The sequence below is a fragment of the Ostrea edulis genome, chromosome 4 (genome assembly GCF_947568905.1).
Source record: "Ostrea edulis chromosome 4, xbOstEdul1.1, whole genome shotgun sequence".
NCBI classification, from domain to species: Eukaryota; Metazoa; Mollusca; class Bivalvia; order Ostreida; family Ostreidae; genus Ostrea; species Ostrea edulis.
The window spans coordinates 13,022,576-13,049,340 of NC_079167.1; the positions used below are offsets into that span (position 1 = coordinate 13,022,576).

The 26,765-nt window shown below is 35.9% G+C and overlaps 2 protein-coding genes across 4 annotated transcripts in view; one reads left to right on the forward strand and one right to left on the reverse strand.

Moving 5' to 3' along the window:
• Positions 1-26,765, reverse strand: part of LOC125670329 (uncharacterized) — a 113,748-nt gene that overhangs the window by 11,728 nt on the left and 75,255 nt on the right. For all 3 annotated transcript variants that reach the window (XM_048905424.2, XM_056161970.1, XM_056161971.1), the window contains exons 30-41: positions 26,313-26,433; positions 20,863-20,940; positions 20,604-20,733; positions 20,302-20,455; positions 17,450-17,643; positions 16,577-16,742; positions 13,701-13,820; positions 13,493-13,568; positions 13,331-13,364; positions 12,994-13,135; positions 4,021-4,129; positions 3,750-3,899 (exon numbers count right to left, since the gene is read on the reverse strand). In XM_048905424.2, the coding sequence (XP_048761381.2) occupies positions 3,750-3,899; positions 4,021-4,129; positions 12,994-13,135; positions 13,331-13,364; positions 13,493-13,568; positions 13,701-13,820; positions 16,577-16,742; positions 17,450-17,643; positions 20,302-20,455; positions 20,604-20,733; positions 20,863-20,940; positions 26,313-26,433 (1,474 nt within the window). The remainder of the gene's footprint in view (positions 1-3,749; positions 3,900-4,020; positions 4,130-12,993; positions 13,136-13,330; positions 13,365-13,492; positions 13,569-13,700; positions 13,821-16,576; positions 16,743-17,449; positions 17,644-20,301; positions 20,456-20,603; positions 20,734-20,862; positions 20,941-26,312; positions 26,434-26,765) is intronic.
• Positions 5,759-11,309, forward strand: LOC125672932 (FMRFamide receptor-like). Its single transcript, XM_056161973.1, has one exon. It carries the CDS (start codon positions 7,639-7,641, stop codon positions 8,827-8,829), a length of 1,191 nt encoding a protein of 396 aa, XP_056017948.1. The 5' UTR covers positions 5,759-7,638; the 3' UTR covers positions 8,830-11,309.

Genomic DNA, 26,765 nt, shown 5'->3' on the forward strand with positions numbered 1-26,765 from the left:
TTACAGTTCGGCCGTAGGTTCGTTCGGCCTCAAGTTTTTTCGGCCTATTGTCGTTTCGGCCTCAGATACCTAGTCGTTTCGGCCTCAGATACCTAGTCGTTTCGGCCCAAGTTCGTAAGCGACAAAATACCAACAATGTGATGTTGTTTTTGTTAATATAGATATGTATCGAATTTATGCTATTGTTGTTTGTTGAATGGAAGCTGTTCGAGTGTAAGCTTTTGAGAGGTAGGCCTAGTGTTAGAAAAGATTATAAAATATATGCAAAATTGTTCAAATTTTCTTTTCCATATGGTGCTAAGCAAATTGTGATACCATGATAATTGAGAATAGTTTTTGAAATCATCAAGGCAAACTTTTTAACCTCGAAATATAATGATTTCTTAACTTTGTGCCGTAAAATTTCAATTTAGCATTTGACATGTGATTTCACCGCAAAACTTATAGATATTAAAAATCACTTTGAAATCATGTGAAGAATCTACAAACAATTGTGTATTTTTTGTTAGTATATCTATAAAAATTAGCTGCAATTTAAGTGATACTAGTACTACTCTAAGCTTATTCAAAAAGGCAATTTTCCAATGAAATATTTTTAGTGAAAAAATAAACAATTATGACTCATGGCCATGTATGCTGTAAACTGATATATTATTTGCGTAGTTAATGTATGTTAGGTTCAGTTAGTAATTTTACGGGTGAATACAATAATGTTGATAATAAAATCTACAGTAGAGACCACGAGTATTCCCCAACACACGGTGTAAAATGGTCCGTGCACACGGCATGGCACGGTGTATGTGTATTTCGAATACACAAGAAGACTGCCTTGTCTAAAAAGTTAGTCCCTGATACCCACCGTGAGATCAGTGACGGAATTTAAGGGGGGGGGGGGGGGGGGGGGGGCTCCCCCCCCCCTAAAATTTTCAAATTTAAGGTAAATCGTGGTATCTTGTTTAGAAAAAATGTAATAAATTATTTTAAAAAAGCAATAATTTCTTTCTTTCCCGGAGAATTAAATGGCAAAATCTTTTGATTTCTTGAATTACTTTATTGGGAGAACTTAATTTTTCCCCAAAACCCTTAAAATTTGCGTCATTTTAACAATTTTACCTTATAAAAAATTATAGAAAATAGTAGGCCTACAAATGACTATAAATAGGAGACATATTTCAAGCCCTATAAAATCTGTAAAATCCAGGAGCTTCACCCCCTGGGCCCCCACCAGAGCTTCGCCCTCGACTCACTGGGGGCCTCAAGGCGGCCCCAGACCCCCTGCCTCATAAAGTGGCGCCCCCCGTAACCGTAATTCCTGGATCCACCCGTGGAGATCGTATAATCAAAGTACTGAAAAGTGCTAAGCTGACTTCATGAATTCTGTCTGTAATAAGCAGGAACAACAGTGTAAAAAAAAAAAAAGTACATGCGTTAGTCTTTATTTTCGCTCAACTAAATAATACATTTCCTGTAAGGAAATAACAAATATGGATTGGAAACAATGTCCTGAAACTTTTCAACATGTTCAAATATAAACTTTATATGATGTTGTAAAAAAAAAAAAGAATGGTCACCATAATAATTTTGGTCCCACCCGGAACTAAAACCCTATCCTTGGATCATGAATTTACAATTTTGGTAAAGGACACCTGCTCTTTTTTTAAATATCTATAATCAGAATTTAGTATCAATAGCATTACCACTACTGTGGTGGTCTAGAGGTAGAGTGTTCGCGCCCTGTATGCGGACGGTCGGGGTTCGAATCCCGGCCACGACAGACCTCCTAGGTCGTTAAAACAGGTAGTGACAATTCCATCGCCAAACCCTCGGCATCAGGTGTGAATGTCACGAGTCCTCGGAGATGGCCTTAAAAACGGATGTCCCGTGTCACAGTAGGTGTGGCACGCTGATGATAAACGATAAATTCCACACTGAAGTGTTGTAAAATCTTATTTACAAGTTTAGATGAATATTAATGACTCAAGTATCATGGAAAATTATTTCACCATACTAAACTGACACGGAGAACTAAAAACTTGATTGTAATACACGAGGTCTGCGGGAAGCTGAGTTCACACTTTTACGCATGGAAATGTGTTGCAAAACTGTTGTACATGTACAGTGTATCTCCAATTCTTCGGTTTTGTAAATTAGTTATTGACCACAGTGCGTCAATTTTCAATTCAAGGACATAGGATACCCAACATTTGCTGTGGAAGTTTGTACTACTATTTGTAAGGGTTTAAAATATTCAATTCTCTCTCTCTCTCTCTCTCTCTCTCTCTCTCTCCTTTCTAGCCCACCAAACCTATTAAGTGAGGACGTCCTCACAATTGTAGAAGATAATACACACATATATTATTCCAAAGGCAAAAAAGTACTATGTTAGGTATAGCTATAAAAGTTTATCTAATACTCTCACGGGTTATTGTTTCATATTCTATTTCACAAACGTTTGTGAGATAGAATGAAACAATAAGCAGTGGTTTGCGATGATATGAAACAAATAAAATGCAAACTACCAAGTTAAGTTTTGTCTTAAAAAGAATCTTGAGAGAGAGAGAGAGAGAGAGATGCCATTAAAATATTTGTGCCTTAAAAATAACTGCATCATATGGTACCGGTTTATAATTTAATCAGCATCATAATGTGCTATGTTCATAACAAATATATATTATATTTGTTTTAGCATGTTTGCTTTTAAAATACAAGCTTATGTAATCTGCAATTGGCATATCATTTTCTTTGATGGTGTGGACTTCCTTGTTTACACCATAGACATATATAACAGTTTACACAACAAAGAAATATCAATTTTGATATAGTAAGACGAGAAAAAAGACTTCATTTATTGGTATTACAAAGGTAATTAAAAGTAAGGCCGAAACTACTAACGGCTGAAAAAACTTGGGGCCGAACTGAAAAAAGGCCGAAACGACCAGAAATCTATAGAGGCCTCCGGGCGCGGGCTCCATTAGAAGACGAACGATTCGTGGAAAAACATATCCATACCCATTTCATGATAATAGCATCGTTTGGACTCCCAATCTTTCCAACATTCCCGCCATAGATGCCTTTGATTGTTGATGTGACGTCATTTCTTCAGAACTACTGTGATACAATGTCGCACAGGCATTACCGCGTCATTGACTAGAATGTTTGTCCCGAAAACCTCGCGAGATTTGTACCATTTTCATTTTTAAAAATATTTTTGTGGTGGGTCTGGTTAGTTTTTTTTTTATTAGATGGGTCATTGTAAAATGAGTTTATTAATTTGATGGGTCATGGGGTAATTTTTTATTTTTTTTTATGGGTGCTTGGTATATACAAAAGGTGCCTCCCGACCCCCCCATGTATTTATTTCTGGAATAGCCCTTATCACGAGTGAAAGTTGGTCTACAGTACCCAACTTACTTGGTTTTTACTGAGAAATGAATACATCTCAACACTTTGGACACTAGATTGGCTCTGAGTCATGATTTGAACAAATCTACATTTACAATTTTGAATTTGCTGATTCAATAGATTTAATCAAATAATAAAATTTCAAAACTTTCAATAATTGAGGTTGTTTGATTACAGCGAAACCAAATCTGCACGGATTATAAATTACAGATGTTTATTTGAAACCTGAAATATGGATTCTGGAATTGGGAAATCTACAAGAGGTGGATTAGATAGATTCGTGAATCTGGATTGTAATTACAGATCTGGTTTTGTTGTAAACAAACACGGCTTACGGTTACACGTACAGGGGTGTGTTACTGGGCGTAGTCCCGTATTAGAATACTTATGGTACGGATCAATCCTGCTGAATGGTCCCTCGTATATATACACGTTATTAACACTAGTGAGGTAATCTCTGAAGGTGATCAGCCGATCACAGTCTGTATCAGCCATTCCTACAAACATACACAACACCCATTCCTTCAGTAATTCACTTACATTAGGTTTAAACGGAGCTTTTTGTTAAATTATTCCACTACAGATATCCCAGCACAGCAAAATGTTTCCCTTAATTACCATGATCAGCTACGATAATAATGTTGGTACAATCATGCATGTTTCTTTTGAACAGCCCTTCCATTAATCTGCCCACAGCCTCATCAACTCTTGTCTGGGCTTGTCCAATCTACAACTCAAACAATATGTTTATAATATGTGATGGAAAACTAGCTGACCAGCAAGCTACAGTTCTGCAATGATTCATTTCCCTTAAAAACTTTAGAAATTTGATTTCATCAATAAAATGCTTTCTTTGTTGTTTCATTGGGTGATAATAGTAGCAAGCATTGCAGAAAAAAATCATAATCCATGTGAGCAAATTTTTTTTGCAGTGATTGCTACATGTACCTTCATTACCAAAAACAAAATTGGAAGTAGTGTTTGTGAATGACGGATTACTCATTGCACAGAATATATCTACCATCGAAATTTCACTACTTTGGTATTTATCCATTTTTTCCGATCAGAAATAAAGGTTCTTGAAAAATACAAGATTATATAGATAATATGTCTTACGATGTGACTAATGTGTGAGGGCGAAGCAAAAAGTAGCTGGCTTGAGTATATATAGACACACACACACACACACACACACACACACACACACACACACACATTAAGTTAGTTAGATTAGATAAGTTTATTCCAATTTTGGGCCCAGAGGGCATAACAGTAAGACAGTTTATAAAGAAGGAAATTCAAAAAAGAAAGAAAGTTTACAACATTAACTACAGGTTACATAGACTGCAAACTGCATGTGGATGCAGCATGTTGGGGAACAAGTACATATATATATGAATTGCTAATCATGCGTATTAGACACAAGTAAATGGACAGTATCAGTATTATACCAACATATGAATAATAAACTATAATGATTTTTGCAGTTTTAAAGCATCACTTCTTTTTCTGAAAGTTTGCACTAAATATTCACTCAATTTGACAATTACTGGTTTGTCTTCATTTATCATCAATATATAAAATGGTATACATGTATATATAAAGCACTGAAGGACCAACAACATTCAGTATCCAAAACTGTCGGATCTATATTAAATAGATACAATGGTCAGGGAAAATAATTATATAAAGCACTAGAATGACCAACGACATGAACAATTGGAATTGTCAAATTTTCGGGACAACCTGTCCCTTCGTCAGGACGGGAAAGGATTACATTATGGAGAAAACACAAATATAATTAACAATAAGCACTAAAGCTACACAACAAAACTAGCTAATTAATGGACGAACTAGACATTACGCCAATTTCATTTACTATTATCTGAAACTTAGATTTTCAATAGTTTGATCTAGGGGAGAATACCACGATGTACGGATTAATTGTTTCACCTTTTGATCGGCCAAGTTAGTTCGTCCATTAATGAATTTCCGACTGATACCACAGTGACCAGACATGATGAGTTCACGCTCTGATTCTTATTCTTTTTTGAGTTAATAACAGAGCCTGCAACATGTAATCCGCTGGAAAAGTGTTTAGCTAGTTTTGTTGTGTAGCTTTAGTGCTTATTGTTAATTATATTTGTGTTTTCTCCATAATGTTACCCTTTCCCGTCCTGACAAAGGGACAGGTTGTCCCGAAAATTTGACAATTCCAATTGTTCATGTCGTTGGTCATTCTAGTGCTTTATATATATATATATATATATATATATATATATATATATATATAAAAGCACAAAAACCCAACAACTGATTGATCTGAGAAGATACAAGGCCAGTAAAGAAATTTATAAAAGCACTGAAAAGGCCACGACACTGTTGGTTATTTAAAACTCAAATTTTCGACGCAATATGAAGAGCTAGCTGTACCATATCCTTTTAATAAAGTTTTGTTTTTTGAATTTTGTGACTTTAGATTCCGGACTGGCTTAAATTATTTCGGACTGGCTTATGTTGCCTTCTTGTCAGTCCGAATGACTGGCTATCTAAAAATATTTTCCACAACTCTGCTAGAATTGTAAGAAATTTTCAAAAACAGTAAGCACTAAATTGATTTTGCCCATTGAGATTGGCTGAATGGTAGTGTGCTGGCAAAATCCTGCCTGATCACTAGATGGCTCTCAAGCAAGCTTGACGCCTTAAAAACCAGATCAAATTAGTTTACTACAACATATATTCATTGTCTAGGATGAAAGCAACGTCAATTTCAACAGAAATTTAAGAGAAAATATTCAATCAATGAATGTAAATAATTATAATTGTGAAAGCTAGTAAACGGAGATATAAACTTACTATTGTGAAATTATTATTGACTGACAGTGGATCAGACCAGTACATCTAGGGGACTGAACTAGTGTTCCAAGGAATATGTAGTGCCATCATTAATCACAAATTACTTTCTTATTAATAAAAATGATCCTCCTTCTGGCAATGTACATGTAAAATAACAAAAGTCTGATTATTCTTTTCACAGTTGCAAAGTTTAAGGATATGTGACAGACAAATGAACAGATGATGGTCAAAGTCATGCCTATGTGTCATTATATGTTACAGACGACACAAAAATGTGTACACTTAACAGAATAAGATGAGATAGACATACAAAGATCTGAGGGAGCCAACGAGACAGGAATCAGTGGCCAAGCAGATACTGCCAAGGAAATGTGCTGGAAATGAGAGATTGAGCCAGATCAAGCAACAAGGGACCAACTGGAATGGCTAGAACATCCCAAAACAGAGTATGATGGCAAAGGGTCATTGAAGGTCTATGCTCCATCAGGCATTGGTAAGTAAAACAAAATTTGTTCAGAATCAATCTACCTGAGCCAAATTGGCAAAGTGAGCAAATATTTTTAACAATTGGAATATTAACAATTTGGAGCCCCAGTGTTTTTACCATGTACATATATCTGATTATCATTCAGATTTTTGGTAACTTTTTTGTAGCTGGGAAAGAGGAAATACACAAAATAGATTAAAACTATTATTTAAAAATCTAAACCTTAATGTGTACCTGATTAACCAATTTATCCTTTAAACTATGTTACTTGATAATCCATAATGAAAACAACAGAAGGCTAAAAAGAACTTTATAATGGCACATAATTCATTTCATTTCATTTAATTGATTGAATTAAACCCCCCAGCCATAAACTGACTCACAGCAATCCTCTTTATCAAGCATTTATGACCTCCAGTTGTTTACATAAACCCTTCTCATTAAGATTTGACTTTACATGGAGATCTAAACTCTATACATTCATTGCCGAACCAGGATAATATTGTCTACTGTCCCTGGATTCTGTACATTTCTCAAACCTCATTCACCTGGTAGAAATAGTAAACAAGGTTTGAAAATACAAATCATGAAAATATTAGCAATTCATATTGTGATCTCTACTGCAAATGATCATGACGCTATAGCATTGTGCTAATCTGTCAAGTTCCCCCATAAAAGAATTCTTATCCTACAGCAAACACTTACATTAAGAAATGATAATTTTTCGTTCAGTGACTGGACTCGCCACAATGCGACCATCAAGTACCTGATAGTTAATCTGACAATATGCACTCCCTGCTAATTAAACCTGATAAATTTTATTACCCCTCAATCACAGCTATATATTCAATGTGGGGAAATATTGCCAATCAATTCATTTCATTTTAGTCATCATGTCTGCACTGAGAGACTATTTGGCATCTCATGATGTGTCTTTCTCAATCGGAAATCTTTCGAGTAACTCCACAAACTTTATTCCAATCATCATGGACCCTTTGGTTCTGGACAAAATACTTTTCCGCATCGAGCTTTGGCAGGTTTCCCATGGATATATACTATTTCCACTCTGTTTGTTTGGAATCATTGGAAACATTTTGTCCTTTACAATCCTGACCAGAAAAGCTGTGAGGTCTACAACCATTGCTTTGTACCTACGCTGCCTGGCAGTTGCAGACATCTTTGTACTCCTAACAGCCATTTTTCGCTACAGAAGTTATAAATTGTTTTTCGATGATGAGGGTGAAAAGTGGTCCATTTATCATTTTGATCCTTACATACAAGTCTATGTGGAGCCTATTCATTGGATGGCCTTGGGAGTTTCAAGCTTCACCACACTGGCCTTGTCTATGGAGAGATACCTAGCAGTTAGATTTCCCATCCGAATCAAGCAAGCCTGCACTTTACGTGTTGTAAGAGCAGTCATCATAGGCATAATAACCATGGTCTTCATCATAAGTATACCAAACTACTTTGCATACACAGTTGGCAAGTTCTTGAGAGACAACAAATCCTATGTCGCTGTGGCCATGTTAACCACCATGGGCAAGAAGACTTTGTACCACTGTGTGTACCATAGCTATCTTATTCCCATCCTATGGTACATCTTGCCATGGCTCATGCTGGCTGTTTTTAGCATGCTACTTTCCAAAAATGTTCGCAAATCCAGTCAAATTCGGGTCGACGTTCCAACAATGTACAACCCCAACAGAAATCTGAACCTCCTCATCATCATGATTGTGGTTCTATTTCTCATCTGTAATTTTCCTAATTGTATCATAGTCTTCTATAACCTGGTGCATCATACCATGGACAACGACATTTGCACACATGAAACCCAGGGGCTACTTTCAAAGACAACAAAGCTTTATGACACACTAGAAGTCATTGGGGAAATACTAAACGTTTTCAACAGCTGCATTAACTTTATCATTTACTGTGTGGTAGGTACAAAGTTTCGTAAGGAATTGAAGAGATTTATTCTTTGTGAAAAATGTAAGCAGAAACGAACCAATCGTGTTGTACCCAGTTTGTCTAACAACCATCAACTAAGAGACACAACCACTGAGATCTCTAATGGAAGGTAGTTACAAATCCACAATGGACAACACAGACTAGTTACAAAATAATCTAATCAACCTAATGTTTGCTTTACATTATAAAACATGAGATATCAAAATCATTCTTTAAATCTCTCTTTCTCATGTATTACATATTATGATGTAAATTGTATACAGTTTAACTTTTGTATCTCGAACACTGATATCTTGAATACCATGGATATGTCGAAGTGCTTCATAAGTCCTAACCACTTCTTCTTTAAGTATTTTACCTTCGATATCTTGAATCCTTGGATATCTTTTCGAGTGCGAGATAACAAGGTTAGACTGTAGATAAATGTATCACAGGTATATTTCTTTAAATCACTTTCATTTGGGAGGTCTTTATTTGCACGCAAATTTGTTGTATTATGAAAATAACATTTACATGAATATTTTTAAATAATTACATAAATAGCATCGAATAAAGAGGACATTAATGAAAATCATTTCTAAATTCTCACTGATATATATATTACAAAGTACACTTCAAGAAACAAAGTTTCTAGAGATGCGAGTGATTTATTGTATCAGATACCTGTACGAGTTCTCAATCAAAAAATTGTTTGTTTGGCATTGATCACCCACCTGAAACTGCTGGGTTAGTAGGAAAATTATCTTTTTTGGTGAAGATGAAGGGACAATACAAAAAAATTCACCCAAAACAAATCTCTGGGGGTAAAAGTAATAATAAATGAGTTGTTTTGTTTGCAAACTTTTTTGTAGCAAATTTATAATTCTGAAAACAGAAAAGTTCAAACATTACCAAAGAAAAAGGACTTTCACTATCACATGTAATAATATCATATAAATCTTTTAAAATGCGGAGAGTTTTAGTGGAAAAGGTTTTAAAAGAAACTGTAAAATAATCGAGATTATTTGAGTTTATATCAAATAGTCCGTATTAATTTTGATACACCCTGTAGGTCGGGTCTACGTGACTTTAGCGGCTAGATGGTACAAGTTAATTTGTATGCACTACGTCACACTCGGTACTCCCTGTGATCGAACCCATTCATTACATTTTTTCCAACCGAAGCAGCAACGTGGTTCTTGTATTAGAGGCGGAAACCAAGCACGTGGCCGAAGTTTTTTCTCCCCTTTTTGGATTTATTCCCTACACATAGCTTTTGGACAATTTTTTCCTGCATTAGGAATGCCACCTAAAAAACGAGCAGCGACCCAGAGATCCCCGGCCAGGGGGGCCGGGATGAAACGTAATCGTCGGACAACACCTCAACTCCGGGAACGAAGTCCAAATCACACGGCCACACCTTGGACGGATCGACTAGCCCCTGCAGAGAGGCAGCCACAGCCCCCTGAGGAGGTACCTCGATTCCCAATCTATAATACATGTACACCGGATAACCCGGGTGAGTCTTGCAATTTTTTGTTGAACCAAGCGACATATTTACCCTTGGCTTTACCTTGTCAAATTACATCTGCATGCGATGATATCGGCAGTCATGTCTCGCTTAAACTCAAGCAAAAAATATGGGAGGGGGGATTTATTGATCTGTCTGTCCTACTCAAATCTGCTACGGAATGGAGCAATTTGAGTCCCACGGGGATTTACAACTTGTCAATGGCAAGCTATGCGTAGTCAAGCGTCAACTTAACTCCTTTTTGAGCATAGAAAAGTGGACATCAGCCTTCATGATATACATGAGCATTGTACTTCAACATAGTCAAACGGCCCAAGAAATGCTTAAGTACATGCGAGATATAGGGTTTGCAGCTAATCGTTCACAAAATTGGCAAAAGTATGACGACCAATTCCGACTCCGTAAGGCCTCCAACCCTGCTATGTCTTGGGGCAAAATTCACAGCGAATTCTGGTTGATGTACATAAACAACCAATCAAATTTCTCTCATCCCTAGAAGGTGTCAAGCGGTTTATAGGTGTCTCAATATATCAAGACTTCCTATATCTTACCAATTATTTGTTAAAGTCTTTCGTGCTTTAACATCAGTATGTCGCTCGCCTTTAATTTTTCTTTTTTTTTTTTTAATCATGTCTTAATTTTTTCAGCAGCCTTTTCATTGGCATTTTTACGGTTTGCGCAGTCAGTAAGTTTTGTCATCGTCGATTCCACAAGTTTCTCAAAACCAGCTAGGTCAAGCGTTGGTATTTTCACATAGGTCCAAGACCAACCAAACCGGCAAACCCCTAGTTTGTCAAATTATCTGCCCAACACTACTTATTAAGGCATATTTATAGCCCCCCTCCCATTACTTATATATTGCTCTTTTCATGCGGATGGCACTCCTACGACACGTTTTCAGTACCGAGAAGATACTGGCATGTTGCCCATAGTTGCATGATAAAAATTCATGGCTAACCAGGTTAGAGGTTTGTACATTGGACACAACCATGTCATCAAGGCTACTGAGATTGAGTTGTTCCGAACAGATGGCACTCGTCTGTATGTCGGTCCCGGGAAATCAATTATTTCTCAACAATATCAAGCGGCCTTGGAAGTTTTTCTTTTTTTTTTTCTTTCTTTTCTTCAAATATCAAGGTTTTTCTTACCCGCCGCACAAGTAATTTATCATTTCGTGCTTGTTGCTGTTTGCCAATTGTGCGTTTACTGTAATTTTTGTGCACCTCCAGTTTCAAGTACTGTGGTTTAGTCAAATGACTTATTCTTATCCATGTAATTCTTTATTGTATTTTGAGTTTCACTCAGTTTTTAATCCTACAAGTTTTTTGTGGGGGACATTGTTCCAATGTCTGTGGCCGAACTGGGGAGTCGGTAATGGTATGTGATGACTGTTTCTGCTCCAAAACCTGGTTGTTTCCCCCAACTGCTTCTAAAGCAGGGGGCAATTTACAGTACTAAAAGTCGTACAAGTTAAAACAAGTAAACTAATAGTGGGGCCACCACCGGGGACGGTTGGGCCCACATCCACCTCACTTCAGTGAGGGGATGCTACAGTCTGATGCATGTTTGGGGCTTATGTCCAACATGATAATGTACATACCAGGTAGCACTGCAGGAGACAGGGTGAGAAGGGCGGGTCTCGCTTACCTCCTTAGAACGCTGGCGTCTGTTCAGGTCTGGGCACTGAATGTTTTACTCGGGCCCCCCAGTGTACCCCTTACAAGTTAAGTTAAACTGGCTCACTGGGCGACTCCCCAGTTACCCCACAAAATTTTCACATGCGGCCGATATTGTCCATTTCAGTATATTCCGAATGTGTCATTGCTGTTATGAATAAATTGGTAAACGTTGCTTGTGTCTGTTATTCACTGCAATGAGTCATGGACTGTTATTACAGCCAGTTTTTTGGTTTTATCTATCAGGCGGATTCTTTAATTAATACATTTTGTCTACCAAGGATTTGGCATTTTTCCCATGCATCTAAATGCAAATTTTATACTAAACACCTTTGGTTTCATTTACATCATTATGATATATCTAAAATACAACTAAGAAAAATCTGTCTACTTTTGTGATATTTAAATGTGGATTGGCGACGTCAAACCAACAAATCAATTACATGTAATTGTGGCTTAGCTAATGTTTCTCGTGTGTGAAACGTTATTTAGAATGCATTTTGCATATTGAAGTTGGTTCAGATCTGCACAGTTCCTTACATATGAAGGATGCAATTTTCAAAATTACATATTCTAAGTGAATTATCAAAATTGTTGGCAATTTCAATACTTTATGGTGGATTTGGATGGAATATTAGCGCCTAATTAAATTTATTGATTTTTTATTTCATTTGTGACCTGTTTAGTCTAATGAAATCGCAAGCACATCACACTTGGGAAGGTCTAACTGCTATATTCCATTTGATACAATGCTTTTCCCATCAAACATCACATACGAGCAAAAGCTACATTTGGAATGCCTGCCATGTTGTTTGTTTATCATAATGCGCATGCTCGATAAGTCATAGAAATGCTTTGAATGAAGATTGCACAGATTTTAAATCATACAGATGATTTGAATTTAAGTTGCATAGTATTTAAATGGAAACATTAAAGAATTTTGTATAAATACATCAAAAATAAAATTATTGGGATAAAAGATCAATAAAATTTCCTCCGACCACACCAATTTTAATGAGTGGGCTGCTAACAAAAAACAAATGATATCCTATTTTTGGCCCAATGAGTTATCAAGTTAATGAACCAGGTACCTTTACGATGTCATCAGGACCGAAGGAATGTCCAGCATGGTCCGGTTCATCAAAGTATAGTGTGATAAAATCCGGACGTTTATCAGCTGGCAGGTCAATCCAGGAAAGGACAGTGTCCACTCGCTTCAAAAATGGAACATTACTGAAAATATAAACCAATTATTACCAAATACAGATCACCTATTAATATAGAAAACACTGGCCATAGATCTGTTTGGAAAAGAATGCTATGTAAAACTTATCAGAAACACACTCCCACTATATCTGAATGTACAAAAAGCGAATAAACTAATTATTTGAGTCAAGAAATCATTCAAATAAAAGAAATTTTTCATACCCATCATATTCTTTGTAATAATCAGGACGCATGCCTGAAAACAAATGGAATACATTCTGATTGTAAAAGATGAAAACCATTATACAGGTACAAAAGACAGAGTATCAATAATTACCATTATACAAGTACAACAAAGTATCAATAATTTAATTGGTTGCAAACCTTCAATTTCATGTTCAGATCCAGGCCAGAAGTAAGTTGCAGACTTCTTCATGTGTTTTTGAGCTGTATTCCATATCTATGTGTAAAATGGATCATTTCATTTATCTTATTTTTAAATTTAATCCTGTATCTGTCAGAGTGTATCTATGGAAAGATTGATAATTAAGATATTTTTAAGTGTAAATGATTAGACTATAGTGATACTTACTGGTTCCCCACCCCACCAACGAGGGTCTGATGCATTTGGAGAACTAAGGCTAAATTTTTCCTTGATGTCCGTATCATACATATTGTTATCCACAATACCATGTGATTCTGGGTAAAGTCCCTGTAAAAAAGTGATGCATGATTGTACCTAAAAGTCACGGCTGTTTTGATATACAGTAACCGCAACGTTATTCTTGACATTCCTATCGTGCGTGTATCCTATCGTATCGTGCTTGTATCCTATCGTATCGTGTATCAGGTTTTCTGTTTTCTATCGTGTTTTGCGTTTATCAGGTATATCGTGTATCGTGTTTTGCGTGTATCAGATTTTCCGTTTATCGTGAAAATCGTTTATCGTGTAGCTTCGGAAACTATCGGAATCGTATATTAAATCTAATGAAAAAGTATGATACTTTCCGAAAGCTTTATTAGTTTTGTTAAAGAAGCTATTTTTAGGAATCGAGGAAAGACAGTATGTTTGAAGAACATAAAGCTGTCGATTTTAAGGCAGAAAAAGAGCTATATGTCTGTCCAGAGAGGGTGAAAATTTATCACAATTTCATTCTAAGTAGTCTGGAAAGTAGGCGGTGGTTTGTCGAGCAAACCGAGGACAGTAAAACTGAAAATTCCTTCATCTGGAGTTCATAAACATTTCCTTGTCTAAAAACAATTATTTGTAATTAACACTAACAGAGAAATAGGAAGTTCTGATCTGAAAGGAAAAATCAGTAAATTACATTGTTTATTACATATATTTTAATAATGGTTCTTTTTCTTCCGATTTTTTTCCACCTGTATTCAACTCATATACCAACTACTGAACTTGTGCGCGTTCTTATCTATCTGATTTTTTGTATCACCCGTGTTTTGACAGTAAACATTCTCAGGGACATTGTATTTCACACATTTAGAAGATTAAATTTTAAAAGAGTGCAAGGGTATTACATCTCCCAAAATTCTGCTCATTTGGGCACGATTCAGCTGTCATCGTTGTTTCTTTTATTTATACATGTACCAATAGTCGTACTTGTAGATACTGGAAATTTATGCTGGTTTTGATGATTATTTGAATTTTTTACATGCTAAACACAAACATTTTAAAGTGTTTCTAAATAGCGAATTTAAATAAAGCCAGGTTTCGTATATGTTTTTTAATAGTTTATTTATTTTTTGTTAACAATTAAATATCAATTCATATAAATATGTTCCAATTACTTATGACTATCAATTATCATTCAAAGTGTAGAAATATCTAACATATGAGCATATGGTGTAGTGCAGTGGATTGTTTTTAAAGCGGTCATTACGAAAATAATTGTAGTTGTTGAATGAGCGGTGAACTCAGAGCTTGATGCAAAATACCCCCCCCCCCCCCCCCCCCCCCCCCCCCCCCCCACAAAATATTACTTGGTTTTATTTGATATCCAAGATAATAGACATTAGAATAAGAGAGCTATTGAAGCATGTTATCGCTACATTATATTACATTTTGTTAATTCCCTGTTTAATTGCTAAACGCTCGGCATCAAGTGTGAATGTCACAGGTCCTCGGAGATGACCTTAACAACAGACGCCCCGTGTCACAGTAGGTGTGGCATGCTAAAAAAAACCTCACTGCTCAATGGCCGTAATTGCCGAGCATAGGCCTAAATTTAAAACCTCTTTACCGGTCATGGTGACGTCTTCATATTAGTGAAATATTCTCGAGCGAGACGTTAAGCAAGATAAAAATCAATCACTCCCTGTATGATTCATATATTACACATTAGGTGACAATATACGTTTTAGAATCATTGGCTGAGAAAATTCATATAGACATCAAATAATGAATTCAATACCGTATATAGTTTATTTTTCGATTTTAAAAAAACATAAATAGAATTTAAAAAAAACAAAACAACAAAAATAAACGTACAACCGTGGATAAATAAATTATACGTTTTAGGTATATATTGAATATTGAAATCCTTCAATATTATTATCAACATAATGTAATTATTTTGTACGTATCAAACTTTCGTTCTGTCTAAATTGTTTCTAAATTTTCATCATTTCTATCAGGTTTTCCGTTTATCGTGAAGATCGTTTATCGTGTTTTGCGTTTATCAGGTTTATCATGAAGATCGTTAATCGTGTTTTGCGTTTATCAGGTCTATCGTGAAGATCATTTATCGTGTTTTGCGTTTATCAGGTCTATCGTGAAGATCGTTTATCAGGTTTACCGTGTATCCTATCGTATCGTGCGTGTATCCTATCCTATCGTGCGTGTATCGTGTTCTATCGTTTATCATGTCAAGAATAACGTTGCAGGTACTGTAACATTCTGACAAATATGTTATCTGATATCACTAACAGCTTGGTGATCGAGTGCTCCCCATTTTGTAAGGACTTTGATTGCATTGGCAGACTTGATTGAATAAATAATACAACCTTCTGCCAAGTTTCTATATCTATTCTGCCATGTACCAGATATTATTTTCATTTTTTCATTCCACTGACTTTCGTTGTCCTTGTCCAGACGACCTTGAGGTAAGTCCCGGATTTGTCCTCATGTTAAATGCAACGTTTTTGTCATGCCTAAGCATTATATTAATCTCTTTTAGAAATGATCTAGTGAAGGCAAGAATTTCATACAGCCTACTATCAAAGACCTTGACTGGTTGCATGACCTTGATAATCTCACATTACAAATAGCTTTAACAACAAGTGTTAAGTTGCTCATGCTTCTTTGTATGAAATCCATTGCCTGTGTAGACAAAGTTTGTGACTTACAGAATGATCGAGAGACAGGGTAGGTCTTCGTTGGATAGACTGGTGCTTACCGTGACTATGGAGTAATGATTAGGAAAGGTCTTCGTCGGGTAGACTGGTGCTTACCGTGACAATGGAGTAATGATTAGGAAAGGTCTTCGTCGGGTAGACTGATCTCATGTAGGGGGCATGGACACCACACTGACTCAGACGCCGGATGTATGGAGTGAAATTACGCATCAGGTAATCTGCTCGAAAGCCATCAAGAGAAATCAGAAGCAGAGGCTGATATCTGTGGAAAAGAAAAAAAAAATTAAAGACCTTAATAAAATATATTAAACTGAGTATAAGCTTTGAATGAGTTTATCTAAGGAATAAATTTCATTTCTAAAAATACACTTCAAGCAAGCATACAATTGACAAAGTGCTAATGTGCTTCATGAAAAGTAAGCCTGTGTAAAGCGTTGGCAGTTCATACTCGTCCTTTATTTTCAAAAATGAAATTCATTTTTAAATATTTACATTCAACTAATTCATTTCTGTTGGCCGTTAAAATAGACACACTATAATTATATTTATCAAGTTTCATATGCATATTGTTTACAACTGCAGCATGTTCATGAGAAATTGGCTATCATTACAATTTGTAAAGATATCAAAGGCAAAAACAGTAGAAATGTAAATATAATTTAGTAAAACTTGATCAGAAATATGATCATAAGATGAAAACAAGATACCATTGCTTGACTGACAGGGTAAATTTTGAATCGACTTTTTTTTTTTTTTACAATACTGCAAGCTACGCATATTTGAATTACAACACTTGCATGCTAAAGGATATCTATTGCTGAGAAAGGTTATGTCAAGACACTGTTGATGCTTTAATTGAACAAACACGTAATCTGAACCAGATGTCTGAATTAACAGACGTCGATTCACTTATATATAATTACTAATTCAACATACTAGTATTACATTATAAAAGAAATACCAACTCACTGAGAATTACATGTCCCAGATCCACATTGCGTATCTATCCACTTCTGTGTCATCGATTTCCACAAGTTGACGGGTAAAAATGTGGTAAGTCGTGCACGTGTGGAGGTGTTGTAGGAGGAGAAGAACTGAAGTCCCGTCAGCAGTTCTATGTCTCGCACGCGGGCGACATTGTCGGACCAGTACTCCTCCTCCATCTGTAACACAGGTGCATGATTAAACAATTATCTATTTCATCTTGTTTTGCCTCAGACTGGAATCATAAGAATGATGCTCTGTCATTGGATAAAAAGCGTCACATTAAATTGCTGTCTAAATTTCCTTAGATGACGAGTAGTATTAAACTAGATGGCAACAGGCAGCCAGAACATCTTATTCATGTATTCCTTTTGTATACATATTCATATAATTAACATAGTGGTCTTCGACAAAACAAAACACATATTAGGTTTGTTACTGACTGTCTACAGAAATTTGTCAGGTTGTTAAAGTCTATAGAGGCTGAGTCTTCTAAGGACTTTACCAGGTAATAACCTGACAAATTTCTGTACACAGTCAGTAACAAACTTATTGAGTAACAGCACACTAAAACTGATGTCTCCCCTTCCATTTCCTATAGTTTTCAAAAACATATTTTGGGATCATCTTTAAAGTGGGAAATTAAAGAGTTATGGTTCATAACAGACACCTATATGTATATGTAATTCAACCAAGGAACAGTGTTGTGAACATACGATAGTAAATTAAACTAACTCAAAGTTCAAAGGTAATCAAAAATGGATTATGACACACCGTCTTATCATAGCATACCCACATACCAAATATCAAAAGCCTATGTCAAAAGACAAAAAAGTTATGGCCTGGACAATCTTTGTATGAGAAGCAGCAGAAGAACTCACACTAAAACAGTATGCCCCCCCCCCCTTCTGGGAAGGGGAGACATAATAACAAACCCATAACAAAAAATGCTCAAACAAGAGGCCCATGGGCCCCACATCGCTCACCTGAGTCATCTTGGTCCATACCAGAAGACTTTCCATATGTATTTGCATTATAAAACCGTAGTCCCTATTATGGCCCCAACCTACCCCTGGAGGCCATGGTTTTTGCAAACTTGAATCTACACTATGTCAAAAAGCTTTCATGTAAATGTCAACTTCTTTGGCCCAATGGTTCTTGAGAAGAAGATTTTTAAAGATTTTTCCTATATATTTGTATGTAAAACTTTGATCCCCCCTCGTGGCCCCATCCTACCCCCAGGGACCATGATTTGAACAAACTTGAATCTGCACTATGTCAGAAAGCTTTCATGTAAATATCAGTTTTTCTGGCTCAGTGGTTCTTGAGAAGAAGATTTTTAAAGATTTTCTCTATATATTTGTATTTAAAACTTTGATCCCCTATTGTGGCCCCATTCGACCCCCGGGGACCATCATTTTAACAATTTAAAATCTGCACTATATCAGGAAGCTTTCATGTAAATATCAGCTTTTCTGGCTCAGAGGTTCTTGAGAAGAAGATTTTTAAAGATTGTCCCTATATATTTGTATGTAAAACTTTGATCCCCTATTGTGGCCCCATCCGACCCCCGGGGGCCAGGATTTGAACAAACTTGAATCTGCATTATGTCAGAAAGCTTTCATGTAAATATCAGCTTTTCTGGCTCAGTGGTTCTTAAGAAGAAGATTTTTAAAGATTGTCCCTATATATTTGTATGTAAAACTTTCAAACTTGAATCTGCACTATGTCAGAAAGCTTTCATGTAAATATCAGCTTTTCTGGCTCAGTGGTTCTTGAGAAGAAGATTTTAAAAGATTTTTCCTATATATTTGTATGTAAAACTTTGATCCACTATTGTGGTCCCATCCGACCCCCGGGGGCCATGATTTGAACAATTTAGAATCTGCACTATATCAGGAAGCTTTAATATAAATATCAGCTTTTCTGGCTCAGTGGTTCTTGAGGAGAAAATTTTTAAAGATTTTTCCTATATATTTGTATGTAAAACTTTGATCCACTATTGTGGCCCCATCCGACCCCCGGGGGCCATGATTTGAACAAACTTGAATTTGCACTATATCATGAAGCTTTCATGTAAATTTCAGCTTTTCTGGCCCAGTGGTTCTTGAGAAGAAGATTTTTAAATGACCCCACCCTATTTTTGCATTTTTGTGATTATCTCCCCTCTGAAAGGGACATGGCCCTTCATTTGAACAAATTTGAAAGCCCTTCACCCAAGGATGCTTTGTGGCAAGTTTGGTTGAATTTGGCCCACTGGTTCTGGAGAAGAAGATAAAATTGTGAAAAGTTTACGACAACAACGACGACAGACAACGGACAAATTTTGATCAGAAAAGCTCACGTGAGCCTTTGGCTCAGGTGAGCAAAAAATTCTATTATTTGCCTTTATATAAAAGGTCAAGGTCAAAATAAATGGCACGCGACACACTATCTTATCATGGTATACCCACATACTAAATATCAAAGGTCTATGTCAAAGACAAAAAAGTTATGGCCTGGACAATCTTTGTATGAGAAGCGGAAGAAGAACTCGCACTAAAACAGTATGCCCCCCCTCCCTTCTGGGAAGGGGAGTCATAATAATAATAAACCCACAACAGCATAGAAAAACCTTAAATGCTATAGCAATACAATAATCAGCATGGAATAGAACTATCTTCTAAATTCAAGATGAAGAACGTTTACTAATTTATCATATGAAGTCTGTCTCTGCAGAATATTTGGTTTGGACTTGTAATATCACTTACATATGTACAAAGGAATCAGGACATCTGCAAAATCTAAAAACTTGCATCTCCCTTTTGTGGAACTTTTATATTAATGAAAAGACTTACCATACAGTTTGGAACTGTATCCACATGAGGAAGAATAAAAGACAGGATGTCAAAATTGTCATCACACGGTAACGTCTGGCTGGAATTCTTACATTTAATCATCATCATGTAGAAGTGTGTGGGGAGAACAACTGAACTGCCATTCCTAACGTGACTGAAATAAATTCAAACATGGAACATTTCTTAAAGTTGTGTTACCCATGTAATTATCTTCAATCCAAGAAACAATGACATAAAAGGAAGGACGCCAATTCAGGAACTGTCTGCTCAACCTAATCCAATATCTGATCTTTAATCATTACCTCGATTCATTAAATGATTGATCAGCAAGTCCATCTTTGTTGTAGTCAAAAGCAGGGCCGACGGTGATACTGACATTGTTGTATTTCAAAGCATAGTCATAAGCCAGCTTCCAAGTTGCATTCCAGATACCTGAAATACCAAAATCCAGTCAATGTTTCCATGTGATACATTATGAAACTTCTCAAATAAATCAATTGCATTCTGTGTCAAATTTAATACTTAATTTGAATCGTTTGTCATATTCAACATATTTGATACCTGATTTGAATCCTTCATACATTGGAACAGCATTAGAACTGTAATGGACACTTTTCCTACCTCCAGGATGAAATGCATCTGCAATACAAGAAAAAAGTCTGAAGTATGGGGCAAAATCTGTAGAGTATGTATCAAAATGACAAAAAGCTCAAGAGTCATCTTTAAGTTTTGAAAGACTTTTTAACTACATAGTATATGTTGCTATGTAAAACATTTCTATGTGAATTTTGACCCTATTTTAAACTGGTAATATGCATGGCCTATCTTGAATCTAAACCCAAAGGGAAGCTTGCTCTAACATATATGTCCATTTTGTCAATACCGGAATCTCACCCCAGTTTTCTTGAGCATATGAGTTTAACAGACTCGACATCAAAATTGCTATGATTATCTCCCATTGAAAGGATGATTTCCCTTCATCTGAATAATTTGAATCCCCTTCCACCACAATTGCTCTGTGACAAGTTTGGATGGAAATTGTTTAAACTTCCACCACAATTGCTCTGTGACAAGTTTGGATGGAAATTGTTTAAACTTCCACCACAATTGCTTTGTGACAAGTTTGGATGGAAATTGTTTAAACTTCCACCACAATTGCTCTGTGACAAGTTTGGATGGAAATTGTTTAAACTTCCACCACAATTGCTCTGTGACAAGTTTGGATGGAAATAGTTTAAACTTCCACCACAATTGCTCTGTGACAAGTTTGGATGGAAATTGTTTAAACTTCCACCACAATTGCTCTGTGACAAGTTTGGATGGAAATTGTTTAAACTTCCACCACAATTGCTCTGTGACAAGTTTGAATGGAAATTGTTTAAACTTCCACCACAATTGCTCTGTGACAAGTTTGGATGGAAATTGTTTAAACTTCCACCACAATTACTCTGTGACAAGTTTGGATGGAAATTGTTTAAACTTCCACCACAATTGCTCTGTGACAAGTTTGGATGGAAATTGTTTAAACTTCCACCACAAATGCTCTGTGACAAGTTTGGATGGAAATTGTTTAAACTTCCACCACAATTGCTCTGTGACAAGTTTGGATGGAAATTGTTTAAACTTCCACCACAATTGCTCTGTGACAAGTTTGGATGGAAATTGTTTAAACTTCCACCACAATTGCTCTGTGACAAGTTTGGATGGAAATTGTTTAAACTTCCACCACAATTGCTCTGTGACAAGTTTGGATGGAAATTGTTTAAACTTCCACCACAATTACTCTGTGACAAGTTTGGATGGAAATTGTTTAAACTTCCACCACAATTGCTCTGTGACAAGTTTGGATGGAAATTGTTTAAACTTCCACCACAATTGCTCTGTGACAAGTTTGGATGGAAATTGTTTAAACTTCCACCACAATTGCTCTGTGACAAGTTTGAATGGAAATTGTTTAAACTTCCACCACAATTGCTCTGTGACAAGTTTGAATGGAAATTGTTTAAACTTCCACCACAATTGTTCTGTGACAAGTTTGGATGGAAATTGTTTAAACTTCCACCACAATTGCTCTGTGACAAGTTTGAATGGAAATTGTTTAAACTTCCATCACAATTGCTCTGTGACAAGTTTGGATGGAAATTGTTTAAACTTCCACCACAAATGCTCTGTGACAAGTTTGGATGGAAATTGTTTAAAAAGAGAAATAGACACTACAGAGCACACACTGCAGGTATGAAGAACACGCATCTTTCCAAATAGCTCCCGACACATGAAGCAAAACTTTATTGTTCTAGCATTTTGATTGTGCAGTTTCAATTAATGTTGAAATATTTGGCAAACTTAAGTTAACAAGATTGCTACACATAGCCATGTCCCCTACTGCCGCAAAAAAAGTTGTAGCACAAGTCCCAAAACTCCCGTAAAATTTGTCAAATCAAAATGACTGCACAATACGATCAACTACATATGGTGACTAACAACCTTACAAAATTTGAACAAAATCTGTTAAGCGGTTTCGGAGGAGTTGCGTCCACAAAGTGTTACTATAGTGTAACATGTACAAATTCAAAAAAATGTCCCATAACTCCTGTAAAAATTGTCAAATCAAAATGGTGGCGTAATATGATCAACTACACATGGTGACTAATAATTCTACAAAATATGAACAAAATCCGTTGAGCGTTTTCTGAGGAGTAATGCGTCCACAAAGTGAAGTGGGACGGACAGACACAGGCACCAGTATTTCTATGTCCCCTTCCACGTTGCGGTGGGGGACAAAAAAAGTCACCATCCTTCAAAATAATAGTCAATTTCATTGGTCTAGGGCTAGTCACATGAAGGGAGACAATTTGTGATATCTCTCTCATATGCACGGTGACAACTCTGTTGTCTCCCTTCAGACAATGAATTTTAATGGTGCAAGTAGTGATGGGCAATTGGGAAAAAATAATTAATCAATGATCGGATTAATCGGATGCACCTTTTCGATTGATTAATCGAAAAATAATCTAATTTTATTCATTTAAAATTTATGGCATAAATATATTAAATTTACTTTATTTTTTACCCTATATATTAAGTTAATTAGAATAAAATCATAAGATTGATTGATTGTATCTTGTTTAACGTCTCTCTCTCAAGAAATTTTCACTCATATCAAGACGTCTAAAATCATTAGAAATTTGAAGTTAATAATCCCATACTTTTGATTTTGTTTTCTCGGGATAGGGATAGATCTCTAGACTTTTGTTGTTGTTCTTATGGGATCCTATATAGAATAGAGCCTCAATACCCCTTGCTTGTAAGAGGCAAAATCCGAGGCCCCGGGCTGTGTCACAACAGGTGTGGCTCGATAAAGATCCCTCCCTGCTCAAAGACTAAACGCTGAGCATAAGCCTAAATTTTGCAGCCCTTCACCAGCAATGGCCATGTCTCCATATGAGTAAAAGATTCTCAAGAGGGACATTAAAACAATATTCAATTCTATTGGATGATTCAGCTTCGTCAGCCATTTTGGATTTTAGTTAAGTCGTGGCAGGAATATTCGTATTATTAAAAAAAAAAACGACGTCAGCGATTTTCGATTTTCAAAATGGCAATCGATTATTCACATCGTTTCAGTTATAGCGACCGACAATCAAAAGTCGGCAATAATCGGTACATCACTAGGTGCAAGCGAGATAACTTTAATAAAAGTAAATTAAAAATATGCGGGATCATTAATCAATCAATTATAATAGTGCCGTCAGTGTTAATGGTCACAAATAACAATTGAGAGGATAGATATTTCCAATCTAAAGCAATTTTGCATTTCACTTCATGGTTACTTTTTGTTTTATGAAATAGGTTACAAAATCTTTACACAGGATGTTATGTTTTTGCGTCATTTTATTACGACCTTACGATCGAAACCTTTCCGTCTTGTTAATGCTCGTTTAACTGCCCTGAACCTCTGTTTTGCTTAGATGTTTAACATATACATCTAATAAATGTATAACACTGAGTATAAAACAAAACAGTTCATGTAGGTGTGGGGAACCTCGAAAACCATTGAAAAATTATTTGAATTTTCTGCAGAAGAAGATGTTATGATTTTGTTGACATTTTAGATAACAAGAGGCCCAAGGGCCTAGAATTGCTCTTCTGATAAATTGTACAACCCCACCATTTCTATTCTTAGCCTCTTAGTATTCTAAATCTTTAGTTCAATCCTAAGAATTCAAAAAAAGTAGGTCAATGTGACCTACTTTTTGGTTTACACATTTTGAGAACCCAAGAAATATCAACTGACAAAGTTTGATGATTTTAAGCCAATTAGTATCTGAATATTGAAATATAGCTGTCAAATTCCAATTGTAGGTCATGGTGACCTACTTTTTGGTCAGCGAACTCCGAACATGCAAGACCCATCAACTGACAAAGTTTGATGACTGTAGGTCAAATAGTATCTGAAATATATAAATATAGCCGTCAAATTCCAAAAGTAGGTCAAGGTGACCTACTTTTTGGTCGAAACCCTTCGAACATGCAAGACCCATCAACTGACAAAGTTTGATGACTGTAGGTCAAATAGTATCTGAAATATATAAATATAGCCGTCAAATTCCAAAAGTAGGTCAAGGTGACCTACTTTTTGGTCGACACACTCCGTAGACTCAAGATGCATCAACTGTCAAAGTTTGATGATTGTAGGTCAATTAGTGACTGAAATATATAAATATAACTGTCAAATGCCAAAAGTAGGTCACAGTGACCTACTTTTTGGTCGATACACTCCGAAGACTCAAGATGCATCAACTGAAAAAGTTTGATGATTGTAGGTCAAATAGTGTCTGAAATATAGTAATTTAGCTGTCAAATACCAAAAGTAGGTCACGGTGACCTACTTTTTGGTCGACACAAACCGAAGACTGAAGACGCATCAACTGACAAAGTTTGATGATCCTAGGTTTTACAGTGCCCAAAATATGCATCTAAAATTGAAAATATGAAATTTGAATATCTGCAAAATTCAAAAAGTAGGTCACTGTGACCTACTTTTTTATAAATATGTTTCAAGGCCTCAAGATGCATCAACTTACAAGATTTGATGATTCTAAACCTCTCGGTATTTGAAATAACAACTTAAAATATATCTATAAATGATAAGCCATAAAATTCAGAAAGTAGGTCACGGTGACCTATTTTTCAGTTGACGCATTTCAAGGTCCCATGATCCACCAACTGACAAGTTTTGATGATCATAGGCTTCAAAGTGTCCAAGATATGCATCAAAATTAATTTTAAAATAAATACCTGCAAAATTCAAAAAGTAGGTCACCGTGACCTACTTTTGAGACAACTTGACACAGGGTCCTAAGATGCATCAACTGTCAAAATTTGATGATCCTAGTCCTTATAATGACTAAAATATCAAAGATTTAAGGAAATATAAATTTAGGTCAACTTTGAAGTGACCTTGAGACCATTGAGAACAATTTTTAATCTACAACATATCCTCATCCTTATGTGTAAGTTTGGTGATAATCTGCCCACTGGTTCTTGAGAAGAAGATTTTTTAGCAACCACTACTTTTGTTTGTATTTTCCTGATTATCTCCCCTTGTTAAAGGGTCACATCCCTCTATTTAGTATGTATGAAAGCCCTTGGGCCAATAATACCCTGTAACAAATTTGAAAAAAATTGGCCATGGGGTTCTTGAGTTATAGCCCTTTTTCTAAAAAGTTTACGCACACCGCACAAATGGCCATAGCATTAGGCTCTTTGAGCCTTCGGCTCAGAAGAGCTAATAAATATGGCACAAATCAATAAATGTTTGATACAGTTCTTTTTTTTCCAGGATAATATAAAACTATTATGGACTGTTTAGCAGGGAGACATCACAAATAATCCTGTCTTAGTAGGGTTAAGATAGGCACCCTTGGGTGATAACCCTATCAAGACAGGATAATTTGTGACATCTCCCTGCTAAACAGTCCATAACTGTATAACGTCTGACTCGATTTTACCTGTATCATACAGGAGACCTATGGTGATATTTCTAGACTGCTCTGTGAAGTCCTCACAAGATGTCTCTGGAACTCGGGGATCATTCACAATACATGATGTCCCATTTCTACTTGTAGAGATCTGTAATTCAAGAAATTCAATCCATAATAAATGCATGCTTCATAAAATACCAGTACATAAAAACAACAAGGAGAGATGCAAGGCTTGAGAATATTCACAAACTAGCAAGTACTAATTGTACTAACTACTTGTTTGAGACCTTATATGGTGAGCATATATATATAAGGGGAATTACCTTAAACTTTTCTGGATGAGTAAATGATTACTGGGCCATTATCAGCATTCATTGCAGCAGGTTAAAGTTTTTTGATAATGCTCCATTTTCAAGAAACTAATGAATGTATTATGCATCATATATATACACATCACTTTAAAACAAGTAGTCTTAATAT

Coding starts and splice junctions, on each gene's coding strand:
- LOC125672932 (XM_056161973.1), top strand. CDS start 7,639: ATGTCTGCACTGAGAGACTATTTGGCATCTCATGATGTGTCTTTCTCA.